This window comes from Micropterus dolomieu, linkage group LG03 (genome assembly GCF_021292245.1).
Source record: "Micropterus dolomieu isolate WLL.071019.BEF.003 ecotype Adirondacks linkage group LG03, ASM2129224v1, whole genome shotgun sequence".
NCBI classification, from domain to species: domain Eukaryota; kingdom Metazoa; phylum Chordata; class Actinopteri; order Centrarchiformes; family Centrarchidae; genus Micropterus; species Micropterus dolomieu.
In genome coordinates this window covers 4,934,409-4,951,380 of record NC_060152.1, presented here as the reverse complement: position 1 = coordinate 4,951,380, position 16,972 = coordinate 4,934,409, and the positions used below count along the sequence as shown (strand labels likewise).

At 39.7% G+C, this 16,972-nt stretch overlaps 1 protein-coding gene across 3 annotated transcripts in view; it reads left to right on the top strand.

Annotated features, from left to right (window-relative positions):
- The window catches only part of cspg5a (chondroitin sulfate proteoglycan 5a), a 62,329-nt gene extending 57,408 nt beyond the window's left edge, over positions 1 to 4,921 (top strand). For all 3 annotated transcript variants that reach the window (XM_046044097.1, XM_046044099.1, XM_046044098.1), the window contains exon 6: positions 3,727 to 4,921. In XM_046044097.1, coding sequence (XP_045900053.1) covers positions 3,727 to 3,894 — 168 coding nt within the window. In that variant the 3' untranslated portion in view covers positions 3,895 to 4,921. The remainder of the gene's footprint in view (positions 1 to 3,726) is intronic.
- Positions 4,922 to 16,972: the final 12,051 nt, after the last annotated feature.

Here is a 16,972-nt window from a genome sequence, read left to right as displayed (position 1 = left end):
CCACAAACACCATCACTTCCTGCAAAGAAGATTTCCATATCCACTAAATATTTTTGCTTAACTTGAAGCCCCTATGTGTGGGTTCTGACTCTTTCCTAATGGTAGTTTAACAAGACTAAAGTGTCTACAGCCATGCTAGTGACTTTGTAGGCTGCACTTGGGCACAGTGGTGCATTTAGCTAAATGCTAATGTTAGCAATGATAAATAATGTTAGTAATGCTAACATGCTGATGTTTAGCAGGAATGTTTGTCGTGTTCTCCATCTTACTGTAGTGTATTTATTACATTTGGTGATTTGCACTTAATACAGCTGAGGCTGATAGAATGTTTTGTAGGTATTTGGTCATAATCCAAAGTATTGGGCATAACCAGAGAATAACCAAAATTATTACAATTCAACCTTAAAAGGACATGAATGTCTGAACCAAATTTCATGGTAGCGCTAGAGGATACCTCGGGATAATTAGGATTCATCCTCAGGGGACCATGAATGTTTCATGCAGACAATAATTGTTGAGATATTTCAGTTTGGACCAAAGTGGTGGACTGTCCTTAAGGCCAATTAATACTTCAGCATCAAGTCTATGAGCCGTTGTGAGCGTTTATACTTGTGCCTTGGTGTCTTCGTCACTCTGCAATTACATCGCCAAAACACTAGTTGGAAGTGGGGTTTCTATGTTCTATGAGTTTCTCCTTCTTCATTAGTGTAGACTACTACAAACAATGGCGATTGAAACTGAGCTGATCATGTTGGAGTTGGAGCTGATCGATGTTGAACAGCGGTTAGTGAAATTAATAAAACGCAGAAACGAGAGAAGGTATGTACAACCCTTGAACCGGCTGAGGCAGAAGAAGGACAAGCAGGAAATGCAATGCTACCAATCACTGTTTTTGCAGTCTGTGTCACCACTGCAAGTAGGTACATTTTTGGGGAGGTGCACATCAGGCTACGGTGTACCTATGGCGTAGATTCCATGCAGAAGGATAAATTTGCCTTTTAATCCCTCACCACTACTGAACAGAAAACAAACACCTAGACTGCATAAATGTCAATGTGATTGTCTCCTTTTTCTAAAAAAAAAAAGAGGGGCTTTAAGAAGATTATTAACATGGTGCAAATAATTCTACCAGTATCTTAAAATTAACATGAAAATGATCTCCTCATGCTGAAATAGGTTATGTAGCACCTTACAACAAATTTACAATCCACCCTTACCAGCCCACTAAAAGGACAAAAGGACATTAGGAACTGTCCATGTGCCTCCATCATCATCATCATCAAAACCCTGTTTATCTCTGTTCCCACTCCCCCCAAAATGACACCCACTCTAAAGTCCTCGTGCCTCTGTGCCTCCCACCCACCGCCCGCTCCCCTTCCACCCATGCACAACAATGAAATCCAACAAACAAAAAACATTTTCCAGTTTCATGCTGACGGGAGGAAAGAGGGCCCCTATCCCGTAACCATGGAAGTGACGTATCCACACGTCCTGCCTGAAGTTACTATCTAGGCCAACAGCCACCGGGTAAATGCTCTCACTGCTCTTCCTTTCTAAAAGTGCCATTGAATTCAAACGCAAACATTCAATTAGGGTGTGTTTGTAAATGGCACCTCAGGGTCTGGAATTTGATGTCTGTGTGCGTGAGTGTTTCTGTGTGCGCACATGTGTGAATTTGCCAACCTGTGTGAATGAATGTGTGCATCTCACACTGCGCTGCTTGTGTGTTTGTCTATAAGGGTGTGTATGGGCCCGTGTGTGTGTTTGTGTGTGACGTAGAGGCGCAGACGGACGCCCCAGGATGCCTGGGCACAGCAGGGTCGATGATGCCATGCAATATTAATGGGGATAAGAGGCTGGAAATACTGAGCTAAAATGGACTCCGCAATCAATTTGTTCCCTCTGACCTTAATTAAATATCAGATGAATTGAATTGAAACCTCTTAAAACGCGTTGGGTTTTTCTTCCCCAGTGACTGCTTGGGTATGTATGATGGTGGTACCAACCAGTGAACGGCCAGGGTGGAGATTGTGTTTGGGTATGGGTTTATTTGTCTTTTTATTTTTGGGACAATAAATACATGGAAAGAGGAGGTGAAGCAGGAGGAGATGGGGCGCTCTGCATGAGCGATCATTACTGTACACGGGGGCATATTGTTTAGGTCTTGCATGTGGATGTGCATGCGCTTCCTGGGTTGCCTGGAAAGGGACGGGGGGTGTCGCTCATGCAGTTCACCTCACTGCCTCCTCAACCAAACACAACATTTCAGCCAAGCATGATGATTATCAAACAGTGTATCCTCCAAGCCGCTGAAATGGCTGCTACTGAAGCTGGTTTTGCTTGAAGGAACAATACAATAGTTGCAATTTAATTTTGTTGAATATTTTATTGTATTTTTTCATACCAGTGTTTTTACAGGTTTTAGCCCTTTTACTACAAATCAAATACACTCTACATCGCCAAACAATGCTGCTGTGTTGTAGAAAGTTGAAAATATTTTCTTAACCATTCCAGGTATCTATTGGTTTCTGTACAATTTGATCATCTTTAAGCCGACTCTTGAAACTTGCCAGAGTAATTTTGTGAAATGAATATAGTTACAATATACTGTAGGTCTTCTTCACAGCAGACATTTTGACTTGTCATAGTCATGGGGGGAAAAATGCAGGTGTTACTAATAACATTTGCAATGGCTCTGTTTTATCGACTGCCACAGTAAGCCATTCCAGTGTGACAGTGAGCTACATGAACTTTACCAGGACTCTGTAACTGAAGCAGCTATTCATTTTATTAGTTCATTTTTGGGGGGGCTTACTTTGACAAAATCTTAGCTGAAATGGATTACACAACTCAAGCAAGTTTCAAGAGTCTGCTCGTTGATTTACCTGCTGGACAGAAATGAATGGAAACCTTTAGCTACCTGGAATTTTAAAAATCATAGATCTAAATATCTGAAACTGTAAAGCAAGCATTAAAAAAAAGTCAGGAAAGTAAAGATTTGTAGTTAAGGAGCAAAAACGTGCATACACGCTGGTGTGGTTCTTTAAAGCATGAAGATGGAACATAAAAATCTGTCGGAGTGCATGAATAAAAGGCACATCCAAATCTCTGGGATTCTTCAGAAGCATATTGAGCCTAAGTTCATCTTTGTTTTCTTCAACCCAATCACCAAACAAGAACATCGATGTTGGATGATTCCGCAAAACACTGGATTACGTTCACTGACAACGATTAAGGTTAGGGAAAGAAAATTGTAATGGAAAATTAAAGATTAAGATGTGGTTAGGGTTAGGCTTGGTTAAGTTTAGAGAAACACTGTGGTAACAGTTAATAAAAGGATAAACGTTAATTGCAGCTGTGCTTTGGTCTTCTGCATAAAATTCAGATGCACTACATGTCCTTATCTTGCAATTCACTACATAAAGGACTGACTTCTTAAATTGGCACTGAATGTTGTCATTGTATTTTTAATTGTGAGGTGCGGAATCATCCAGTATGAATGTATTTCCTTGGGTTAGAGGGCTGGTTTCCTTTGTTACTGCCTTAAAAAAAAGATGAACGTAGTCTTTGAGGAAATCCAGTTATGTTGGATTGGTTCAGAATTTGCTACAGAGGCTTTAAAAGAAGTAAAGTTTTTCGGCAGTTGGCAGGGTCAATGAAACTGTTGTTGTGGTTCTAACTGTACTTTCTTCCCCCACCCATCCACCTCCACCCCTCCCTGGGTAGGATGATCCTAATTCCCAGAACAAGCTGGAGGACCCGGTGAAGGCCCCGCCCAAGGAGGACGACTCCCTCAACATCCACAACTCTCTGACCCCCAAACACGAGAACCACAAGGTCCTGGGCGAGGAGAACTCCTCGGAGGTAAACTCACTGCAGAACAACATGATGTGAAAACTAAACAAAAACAAAACGACCCCAGCAGCCTGACAACACCACACCGAAAACGACAAGGTGCGCCGGCAACGGGAGCCCCCAGATCCCTCCCTGCTCTCCGTCCGTCCGCTGCCGAGTGCGCCTAACCGGTCAACCAACCAACCAGCCTGCCAACATACCAGCCAACCAACCCAGTCTGCAACCGTCTCCGACACGGCAACACTGCCACCAAGCGGCCCGGGCCGCTGCAAAAAATGCACACCGCCGCCGCCGCCGCCACTACCCCTGCTGAGAGTAACCCCCCACCCCACCAGCCTCACCCTGCCGCCGCCTTGCAACCCCCCTTACATCCACTCACGCCCCTGTTTCGCTGCCCTTGCCCCCCCTTGTTGCTGTCACTCTACTCTCCCTTATTTCTCTTACCTGCACACACACACACACACACACACACACACACACACATAAGAAGCATACACATATAGTGAAAAGATGAAAACATATACTTATATGTACACACACACACCTTCCCCTGCCTGCATTGGTGTATTTTGTAAAAAGAAAGAAATCATACAGAAGTTTAAAACGTACGTAAAACGTCATTGTACAAAAAAAAGTTAAGATAAAGCTACTGAGAGGTTTTGATGTTTGTCTGACTAATCCAGTGAGTATGTATAAATATTGGGAAAAAATTGCTTGGATTGATTTAAAAAAAAGCAACACAATGTGTCTTGGTTTTCATTGATGTGATTTCTAATCCTTTGATGTACTTGGGTTTTTTTTTTGTACTTTTATGGGACTTCGAACAGAGAATAAACAAACAAGATTCAGACAGTTGTTGAAATAAACCTTTTTAACATGACCTCTGTGGATCCTGTGTTTTCCTCAGCATTGCCTCCCCCTCCAACTCCAACACCCTCTGCATGGCTTTGAACGCAGCTTCTTTGATCCTTTTCATAAATGTGTCTCCCTGCTTACATACACACAGAGGCTAAGGAATATTTTGGATGTTTTCCACATTTTGAACTGTTTCACTTATTCCAGGTCATCAAAATACACTTTAATATGAGCTTGAAGGTTAATTATTAACCTTAAAAAGCACAAGATCTACACAACTCCAGGCTTACTGAAGAGCCTGCCTTGAAAAAAATTTTAAGATCTTTTTCCTAACGAAAATATCACACAGTGAACATGGGGCCAGGTAGAATTTTACCACAGAAAAACTGCAGGCCCCCTGGCAAGTTAATTTGTACAATTTGCAGTGAACAAACTACAAGGTTTTGACCGAACTAGAGCCAGAGCCAGAACTTTATGCCAGAAAGTTATATTCATGCAATGTACTGTAGATAGGTAGTCTTTGTGGTTTATACACAAGAGCCAGGCATGAAATAAAATGTCAGAAAGTCAAGGATATCACTTGGCGTCTTACCATTTTACCACCTCAATCGTCTTCACGGCACATAAATCATCACTGCAAACACCAGTTACCAGTCTGCTGCTTCTGCATATTTCCTGTCTCCAGAGACGCTTCCTTCTTTCCAACTGAACACACTTGCAAATAAATAACATGTACAGATGCATATAGTATATGAACAGTGAAAAATACATATCTTCTGTAGACAAAACACAATGTGCCCTCACATGCAAACACATTTGCACATAAAGTGCATATAAAGTGGTTAACAATACAAACTGAAAACAATACAGAATCTTTTTATTATCACATTCTAACTTTTTTTTAGGGAAATGCAAGTGACTCAACTGATTGGTTGACAAAGTAGTTGATTACACTTTTGCAGTCACAATTTCAAATGGTCATGTAGAGAAAAAGGTTTAATTCCAACACTGAATTTATTTTAGCTTCAATGTTTGGACCTTCGTCAAGCATCAGATTCACTATATAAAACAAGAACATCTTTATGCTAAAGACACAGGCTGCAACAACCAATCAGAAAGGGAGCCAAAACTCAAAACACCTGGCAGTTGAATTCAAATGAGAGGGCAGTGGTGGAAAATAGTACAGTTACTAAAGTACTGTACTTAACTTAAGTTTAATTAAATACTTTAATCGTGTAATTCCCATATAATGCTACCGCATACTTCTACTCCACTACATTCATTTGTCAGCTTTAGTTACTTACAGATTCAAGTGATTGATACAAAATATAAGCAACTAATATATTCATATTTGTTTCTATAGATAACCAGCAGAATATAAAATTAGCCCCACCCTTACCAGATGAAAAATTTAAGCGATGCTTACACATGAATGCATCCATATGATCCAATGATCCTTTGAATAGGGAGTACTTCTACTATACCTAATACCACTTTTGGTACTAGTTTTGAAACTATTTAATTTTTATGCTAAAAGGTGTAGGACTAGGACTAATTGGAACATACGGAAGCCCTAAGTGGCCAACGATTCATATTTTTATTTTACTCCATTTTCCCGTGATAACGAGATAATTATCTTATGATCTCGAGATAACGAACCATGGCTGAATACAGGGGTTGGCAGGTGCGTTTCTTTATGATAATTTTTGTATGAATTTCCTGAGTCAGAATTTAGCTCAGTTAGTAGTGCAGTAAAATAAAGATATGAATCGATGGCCGCGTATGGCTTCCGTAGGAAATACAGAACCTCTTCTGTGAGAGTGTAAGAGTTAGCTTTAATGGCTCAAGTAGGCAGATGTCTGATTTTGTAAGTGTGACGGCTGATGAAGGTCCATGACAGAAATGTTTTATATGCAACAATCTCAGTGCTGACAGAATTAAACCTTATTCTTTCAAAAGGACATATAGAAATTAACTCCTCATATTCATCCCTGCATGCCGACACACAGCCACACACACACCTCCCACACGTATTTCAGCTCTGCTCTACAGAACTTTTTGTTCTATTCAGGATGCTGCACTGGCATAATAGAGCCCACACACACATATGCACACTTACATTCATAAATGCACAAAGCATCTGTTAGCTTCCCAGGCTCACTGCCACTCTCTTTCTCATACATGCACACACTTACTTCCATACTTGTGAGGCCCCTCATTGACATAATGCATTTATTAGCTCCTTTCCCTAACCTAAACCAGTGCCTCTTTTGGTCAAGACTTGATTCTTAAGAATCAGAAATCAAATTTCAAGCCATTTTATTAAGTCTTTTGAGACAACTTCAGGTGAAATCTAAACTCATTGAGATAAATTCAGGTCAAGTCCTCAAGTCTTTGCTTACAAGTCCCAAGTTATACAAGATATGTCTCAAATTGAATCTGGGGTATGTTGTCCCACTTTTCACAAATTTACTGGGCACTATCACAATGGTATACATGTTTTACCAAATGAAAGAAGGAAGTCTTGGGCACATATTTTGTATTCATTACATCGTCAGATCTTATCTCATTACGGAGTTGTAGACTGGAGTTGAATACAGTGTGCAACATAGCGCTACAGTTAAGTATCAAAAGATTAAAAATCTTGTCTTCTACTTTGTGCTAAATTATAATTTTAAACATTCATACTTAGCAAAGTTGCATAACATAAAATGTAATGGTTTTACTTTTGAAGCAGAAAAATAAGAAAACTATGATCACCTCAGAGTGACTTTGAACACATTTTAACAGGAAGTTGACCAAAAAGAAGTCACACAAATTCGATATTTCATTTTTGAGATAGAGCTTCTAGTGTTTGAGTTATGAACAGTGTGACAACCGAGCTCCCCTACTTCAGGGCAAGTCCAAGTCAAGTCACAAGTCTTCATAAGGAATTTGCAATTCAGGTTCCAAGTCTTTCATCTATCTGAATGGTGACTATTCAAATTACGCAGCATTTGAGCATTTTTCTTTTTTTTTAACAACCAAGTCCCATTTAAAGCAGTACTCCTAATAATTAAAAAGCAAGGCTCACTTTTCACCTGTTCTTGTTCCTGGATTTTACTGCTTCAAAACTTGAATGTTTTGAAAGTCAAATCTTTATGGAGTCAGATCTTAAGTAGGTCAAATCTTAATTGAAATCACAATTTTTTGAAAAACTTAAGTTGGGTCACAGTCTCAAGTCTATAGCTCTAATTCTAACCTTAACCCTTTAGCTTAGTCATAGACGTCACTTAGCCCTTTCGTGCAAGGCCAGCCAGGACAAAATGTTCTCTCTTTAAAAAATGTCCTTGCTCTAAAAGTATATAACTCAGATTGGTTCCCACAAGCATAGAAGTACAACAACACACACACACATGTTCACCCGTGTGATAAACAGCCCTGAATGGGTCTCACATGAGGCCGCAGCATTGACGGCCCTTTGTCGGGTTTCTCCTTTGGATCACTGAGAAAGAAATGGGTTAAACAACGTTATTGTCGGGGATCCTTCCCAGGGCGGAGGGGTGCTGATGGATGGAGGATGGGGGAAGGTCTGGGTACATTTCTCTTTCTTCAAATAAATAAAGAGGGGGTTAAGAGAGCATTTCATCTCCTTGAAGGTTGAGGAAAATAATTTTTGTTTAAAATCCAGAATAGGAAGCAGCAGAAGGCAAGCTACAAAAACAGAAACAACACTGATCATCACCTTGACTGTTCCTGTCAGCCTTTCTCTCTCTCACACACACACAAACACATACACTAGTAGAAGTTGGCACTCACAGCAGTACATGACTGCACATGCTCAAACACACCTACACACAAACACTAAAGGAGGGTCCTCTGAATTGAAACGAGTAAGGCCAGAAGTACCAGTGGACACCATGGCAACAAGTGGGCATTGGATTACCAAGAGCGAGAATTGAAGGGGGATGGGGGAGGTGCCGTCATCCCTCTGAGAGTAACACTGTGACAAACTGAAGCTTTATGTGCTTGTTTATAAGAAAAAGGCTTCAATTTACGGCCACTAAAACATTAATAAAAATGTTACAAATGCTTTAAAATGCAGAGCAGAAAGTGTATCTTCTAAATGGTAATAAACAAGATGATTGTCTTTTTATTACATTTTAATTTTATTTGGTCTCCATCTTTGGTGTTAAGTGTTCGACGCTGTGGTGTTTTCAGGGATCAGCTGTCAATCAAGCATTATGGGAGGGACAGCCTCTTTCCTTGAACGTTCTGCCACATATAGCTCAAAACACACAAATTTTTTCACAGATTCTGGTTTCATTCACACGTAGCTATTTCCCACCCTCAAAAGCAACTGTCAAAAACACTCCCCTGAGAGGATACATTTTACAAGCACTGACCTCACATTGTATTGTCAACAGGATAACAGAGCTAACTAATATGGAAAAGGATGTGTTGGTGAAAACACCTCCACTGTGTATATGTCAATATTACAACACGTAATAAATCACAAAGCAGCCTCAGAGGTGACATAACGGAGCTTTATTCTGCTGAAAGAGCTTTTTTACTTGGCCACGTTTCTTTGGTCCATCCACATATCCCCACTTGTTGCCACATGGTGACATTGGGGCACGATTTCACTGTTTGGAAAGTGAAACTGAAGAGCTTTTACTGTCCAATCATTGAAATAACTGTGAAAATCACCAGAGGTTTTGCAGGTGCCGGTCATGTTTTTATACAGTCATGATGCTTATCGCTGCTGATGCTGAAGCACCTACTTTATCTTCTGTTCATTCCACACAAAATGTTTCTGCAGCCAGAAATGTCAGACATATCACTTACTGAGTACTTTTCCCTGGGAAAAAGCTACCAGACACCAAAGTCTGCAAAAACAAATGTAGAATGATAACGTTCCTTTTTCTTCACAACTATCAAAAAAATAAATACATTATGGCATTGATAGAAGCTCATACAAACACTTTAAAACATAGTTAATGCATCACTTAAAGTTCAGATGACACTGATAATTGTTGATAGTAGCACATCTGCGAGTAATGCCACAATTCATAAATCTTTATTTATGACCGCAGTAAAATGACACTTTAACCCCCTGTCAGTGTGTGTGTGTGTGCATTTTCCATGCCCACTGACCTTTTGGACATTTTCGCCACATCACTCTCTTCCTCTCTCTCTCTCTCATTTTCACTCTCACTTATCTGCTGCTGGCGGCGATTTCATGCATCTTCAGACAGAGAGGGCGTTGTTGCCATAGGAACCCATTCTGATGCTACAGTCTGAGCAGACGAGATCCAAACTCAGTGACCTCTGGGTTCCTCTGCCTTCACACACACACACACACACACACACACACACACGGATAGACGAGGAAGACTGAGTGACTCTTATGCAACTTTCCTGTCATCAATATACTGTAGCATGTAGCAACGTCCTGATTTCCAAATTTGGTTATCGCATTATCTAATTATATTAACAGTGGATCACATGACTGTTTGTATGTGAAAGGGGGTGGCTTGAAGTGACGAAGCAACTGAGAATAACACAGCAGTTACTATGTTTTAGCTTGTTGTTTTGGTATCACGGCCCGCAACTGAAAAAGCTCTGATTAACATATTGACAGACAGCAACAGCAAACCTTTGCAGTGACCCTTTGGAGGGGTCTTGAGTTTGACAACCCCTGGTTTAATCTACAAATTAATCAGTAACTGTAAATGTCAGACAAGTGCAATGTAGTAAAATGTACATCTCCCTCTGAGATGTAGTGAAGTAGAATTACAAAGTAGCGTGAAATGGAAATACTCACATAGAGTACAAGTAGTAAAATACAATAACCTCAAAATTTAACTATACAGTATAGTAAATGTACTGAGTTACTTTCATTTTCATTTTCTATGAAACTTTGCAGCCCTGTTGTTATTATAGCTGGACTTCAAGGAGAAAAGAGCTCTCTTGGGTATAAAATGTGCGTGGAGGGTATAAGAGGGGGTTCAGGAAAAGAAAGGGGAAAACAGTGAACATGGTAAAGGCGTGTCGAGATGTTCTTTTTTTTCTCTCTGCTAGTCAAACCTGCTGGGACTTGGGATTCATCAGGAGCCTGTGATTGGCTGACGATGTGGTGGAATGATGGTGTTAGGATCCTGAAGGGGCTGACGTGATTGGCTGATGCAGGCGCACACACATGCATGATGGAGACACACAAAGTCATGCATGTATGGATGCAGAAACATACATGTGAAAATGCACAAATTATCACAAAATGTACACGTTTGGGTTTACATGCATGCACATATGAACACGCATAGTGACACACATGCATGCACACACAGAAAACTGCACAAGTGCACTTAATTTAGAATTACATGCATGCTCGCACACAAGCACACAGTGTGCCTTACAAAGCCGCCTGAAAAGGAGGGATTGAAACCAAAAGGGAAGAGGAGAGAAGCGAAGGGGGGTAAAGTATAAATGAATCGTTCTGGCACAGTCTAGTTTACTAATGAGGCTCTGAGGAATGCTGCTGATCAGAACAGGACCCTTTGGCTTCTTTTCTGATGGAAATGTAGTGATACATATCCAGTCTAAAGCAAAGTAAACCCCCCCTGCTCCCTCTGTCTTAGACTACATGTGAATGAGTGACTGGTTTGGCATCAGGGCAGTTTGATGGCAGCGACGTTAGAGGGCTGAGAGAGTGATGTGACCAAACTGTGCCTCAGGAAAGACTGATGGCAATGATGATGATGAGGCTGCATGACTAAATACAGTCTTGGCCTCTTCTTTTGTTGTTGTGGTCGTGGTCAGTGATGCAGTTTGAGCTTCATCTTTGGCTGCAGTAACAATTTTTTCCTAGATCCTGGAAATTATTTCCTGTCATTCAAAAAGTGTGACGGAATATTTTCCTTTGTTTTTCATGTTTTTTTGGGTGCTATTTCAACCTTGTTGACTATACACAGTTCTTACGCGAGTTGCAGGGCTCAATGAATGGCAGTGTCAATCAGTGGGTCCACCAATTTGGTCCAGACTTAAATATCAAATGCATGATTTGTGATTTTGGGCAATATAAATAAAAAGTGACTTGATTTGACTTGGATGGGTTGCCATGAAAGTTAGTAAATTTGCGGTCCACAAAGGAGGAATCCTACAGATTCTGGTGATCCCCTGATGTTTCCTCTTGGGTCACCAGCAGGTTTTCAGTGCAATTCCAATTGTGGAATGTGCACCACACAACACAATACCATTTGAAATGATAAGGGTCTTAAGGCAGGTCCTGCATCATTACTTCATTCTGAGGACCTGTCTTGTAGAGGAGCTTTGAGAATTTTATTTTTTTAGTTGATGCTGTGATTATGTGAGACATTTTCTCAAAAATGTGGCCCGCACTGGTTAAATACCATGGACGTCAAGGCAAAATATAATTAAGTTTCTAGTCTGCTGAGGTCAATAGGGGCACAACAGCATATTTTTCCTGCAGGGCCCTAAATAAGTACTTTCTGTAGCTATGTTTTTTAATCTGTAGCAAAATGGGTATTGATTTGTCTTTACTGTGGGTTTATGCATCAGTATATCTCTGTCTATTCCTGCATTGTAAGGTGACCATCGATTTGGAGCTCCACCTCGCCAAGAGGACTAAGATCAAGCCTTCCAAAGGTCCTTTTGCCCACTATGACGTATACCTCTACAGGGTGCCCAAAACCAAAACCCGAACACCCAATGGTCCCCGTGCCAAGACTGTTAATGGACCAAGCAGAGCTAAGGGCCGAGTCCTGCGGTGGGAGGACGACATGTACCCTCCCTCTCCCCCATGTTCTATCTGCAGCCCCGTCAGTACTCACTCGCTGCCAGCCTCCGCGAACAACGAGCTTCAGCAGTCCAAACCGTGGACTCTGAACCCCTACACCCCCTGATGAACTGTTACTCATATCTCATTGTCCTGGCTGTCATCTTGAAGAAATGGTTTTGTGAATGTATATGTTGCATTTTGATGGTGTTTACCTGAAGCTATTATTTGAGGAAAACAAAAATTCACAAGAATTTATGTGGGATTTTGCTTCCATAGTTTGACAGACTGTGTGTCAGGTTGCAACCAAAAGTCGGAGCATAATGTACTTGTACATGGTATTTAAAGTGTCTATCTTTAACCAGAACAATACAGTTTATGTGCCACGAGAAATGACAGCATTTTGTTATAGAGATCACTGGACTCCTCTGGCAGCTGTAAAAGAAATATTTAAAAAAAGCTTTTCCTAAAATTAATGTCAGAAACTCTAAAACAAAAAGGAACTCCAGATAAATTCGTTTTTCGACATAAATACCCAGAAATGATTATGTTGCAGGTTTGATTTTCAATTTCAAACAATTGATGATGGTATTTTTTGCTTCAGTTTTATCATTTGTTTATGTTCTCACTCTATTTCCGCACAATGACATAAACGCTAATGTCAAGGTGCAATTTGGGTATTTTTTCAAAACAAGAAAATAACGTTTTTGCCAATTTCTTTCAATCAATATTGTTTTGTATTGTTATTGATTATTAATTGATTTGTGCTTCACAGAAGAAAATAACTGTAAAACCATGAGAAATCAAAACATATATAGCAGACAAAAAAATTAAATGATGAAAAAGAACTAAAAAATGAATAAAAATATGATAACAAATGACAATCAAAGAGCAACATATTTTGAGCAATAATAATATTATATATATATATATATTATCTATATATTTATACTATTTATAACTTTTCAAATGTGTGTGTGTGTGTGTGTGTGTGTGTGTATGTGTGTGTGTGTGAAAATTCCCTTTCCCTTGTTAGCAACAATACTATACTATACTGTACTGTACTGTGCCAGTATTGAACCTCAGTGTCTTGCTCAGGAACACTTCAGGGACTGTAGGAGTGTTTAACCAGAAATGCTGCTGATAACCTTCGCAGAGACAGAAACACAAGCATTTACTTATACATTTATGAACCTGTGCCACCATAACATGCAGGCAGTTTGCCAATCAACCAATTTACCTCAACTCATTCACGTCTGACTCACAAGTGTAAAATGATAGTGACGTCTGCTGCGAGAGTCTGTTTTTTTTAGCAGACAAAGTTTCAGGAAACTATTCCATGTCGATTACTTGACATGCAGTGGAATCTCATTTTGAGAACTTGAACAGAGAAAGTTCAGCTAATTTGCAGCTTAATATCTGGTTGGTCACGATAACAGACAAACATGTAGACACAGGTGGTGATAAATCTATTGAAAGGTTGTTGCTTTAACTGCTAAATTACTGCCAGTGTTAAAATGCAATAGCTTTATAGTTCTTATTTTTAAAGCTGCACTAATCAACATTTTTATATTAACAATGGATCAAATTATTACATGTAATATGAAAGGTGTCACTCATAGAGATGAACCCGTCACCTATCAGGCAACTCTGCAGTCCTCTTCATCCCTGCAGAGCCTAATAGTAATTTTCAGCTCAGAGTTTTGATTTAACAGCCTGCAATTTGTTTGTTCTGGTTCCATTTCACCATGAACTTTATTTAGTTTTCAAAGAAAGAAGCTCTGATTATCCCACTGTACACAACCTGCTTAGCACTAAATAACAGACAGACTTTTGTGGCTAGCTGGTGAACATAGTAGCGGCTAAAAAGCGTTATATTTCCTTCAGGGGTTGGTAGATACCAAAAAAGCTACAAGTGAAGATTGCTCTTCCATTCATCAGGTGGACATAAACGCCACTCCAAATGAATACTGATGTTGCCCCATATCTCCTGGATGTGAAAAGGTTTGCTCACATGCCCAAACAACAAGGTGATATGTTAATGTTGTGTTTACCGCTTGTTCTGCTGCCCCCAATAGGCCAAACATGACAATAAATGCATCTTTTCTCAAGTTCTCATTTTGTATTATATTATTTTAATAACAACTCAAAAAACTATCTAGGATCTACAAAGTTGAGCTGGGGTCTGGTGACTTGACTACAACAGTGGAGATGAAAAGGATTTAGTCAGGTGTAATTACTCAAACATGTGATGTGATCTAGGATTCCAAGGACGGTATTTCTCTCTCTGAGATGTTTAGGAGAGCTGCATTATTAGTAGGGCAATATGAAGTACTTTTGAAGATTAAAATGCAGATTCATTGCATTTACAGGCTTGCTGTGTTATTGAGCTGCTTGAGAGTGACACACTGCCATCTGCTGATTCAAAAAAAAGATCAGCTGCTAATGTTGTAGCTCCCATTTTACTTGAAAGTGCTCTATTCAGCTGTTCTGCATGGACCACCAGTTTAAGATGGATGACTTACAAGAACAAACCTGCAAGATAAGCAGGTTTTCTGTTTTTCTATACAAAGTAGCGTCACACAACTTTTGTTGGCATTGTTTTCAAGAATGGATGATAAAATATTTATGTGAAAACAGGTGTCTACATGTCTGTATTTGAGGTGGTAGGAGATAGCATTTGCTTAAACCTGCACTAACATATTATTACCTTTTAGGTAGATATGGTCAGAGAAAAGATGCATATTTACACGTCCTGCAGTTGGGGAGTTTGATAATTAAACTTTATCATTCATTTGGAGTGTCAGGTGCCAGAGTGTGTCTGGCCACCTGATGAATGTAAGTCCAATATTCAGTCTGTTTTCAGTCTCTACCAACTCCTGAGGGAAATATCTGTTTCTTTAGCTGCTAAATGCTCCACTGTGTTCACTAGCTAGTTAGTTGCTAGTCTGTCTGCTGTTTGGTGATATGCAGTTAGCGTACAGTAGGGTTGGGTCTTACAACATACAAGGTAAAAGGTAGACAACTTTTTCTTTGAAAACAGCTGCCTGCTGCAGCTGAAAACAATGTTATGAGAGCCATGAGAGTGAACCACAACAGTAAAGTTGTAGGCCGGACAGCTAAACAACGAGCTGAAACTAACTATCCCATAAGCCACAGGGAGCTGCAGATTCAGGTGACAATTATAAATTCATCACTACGACACATTTCACACATTGCCACATTGGTTTCACATTGTCATTTGATACATAGTTGTAAAAATTATATATAAATTATATGTGCTTTAATGTCACTGTTTCCCCTTTCAAACTCCCCCTGAGAGTGCTTGATTAAAATATTATGTATTACTTGAAAAATAACAGCAAAAATGTAAACGTGCAGCCTGATTTTTCTCGTCACTGCTGTTTGTGCATTGGAACTGAAAACAGAAATGCATTGCAGAAAGCATTAGGTAAGAAACCTCTACTGTGAGGTTGTTAAGTATTTCCTGATAAGTGCTTCTTCATTAATAGCATCTGCTTCTACACTATGACTTGATGCTGCTTCCACTCGGAAAATAAAATCTCATATTTCTAAACAGAAAGAAGAGTTTTGCAGTGAGTGTACTGGTTTCCATACTTGGGTCATTAATCCATAAAAGCAAAATAAAATGATGGTAGGAATGAGGTTCACAAAAAAACACAATAGGCCTAAATCAAAGTTTTCAGCTTCAGCACAAAAGAGACTGCAGAGGATGCCTAATAACAAGATGATTACAGAAATAACTAAATATTTTACATTTTCAATCAAGGAAAAAACATTTAGACCATCTCAGTTTGTATAAACTGTGTATTATAGAAACATCTTTATGTGTTATGACTTAGTTCTTTCTCATGTTTGGATTCAAAAAATAGAGAGTGGGGCAATGAAGACCACTAGAGTTCAGGTTTGGTTTCTCTGAGGCTTAATTTATCACCATATACATTCTTTAACTTTAAATGTGTGCTCTTCCTCTTTTGCGTTCCGTCGGCATTACGTTGTCAACTGGCATTTGGGTCGGGGTCTTCTGCGTTTGCATCGCGGTGCATCTGGGAATCTTTGTTTTTTTTTTGATTTGATTTATTCTTTTTCTTTCTTCCACCCCTATTGGCTACTGGGGTTCTTGCCTGCCTGTTACAGTCGTGGCGTCCCACTCTCTCTAACAACTACATTCTTTAACAGGCTTATGCGCACACACATGTACACACACACACATACAGACACATTCACCCACACGCACACAGACACACACAGACACAAACAAACTTAGGTTGTCCCTGGTAGAACTATTCCTGATGCCTTTCTTTCAGTTACTTATTTAAATTAATTATTATTCCAGCTCTCGTGGCTGTGTTGTGTTGCTTATTTAGTGTGTGTGACTGTTTCTTGTTTTCATTGTTCTCTTAGTTGTCTTAATATGTCATTAATATGTCAGCTGTTTATTGCTGCTGTTCGGCTGGTTGTCTT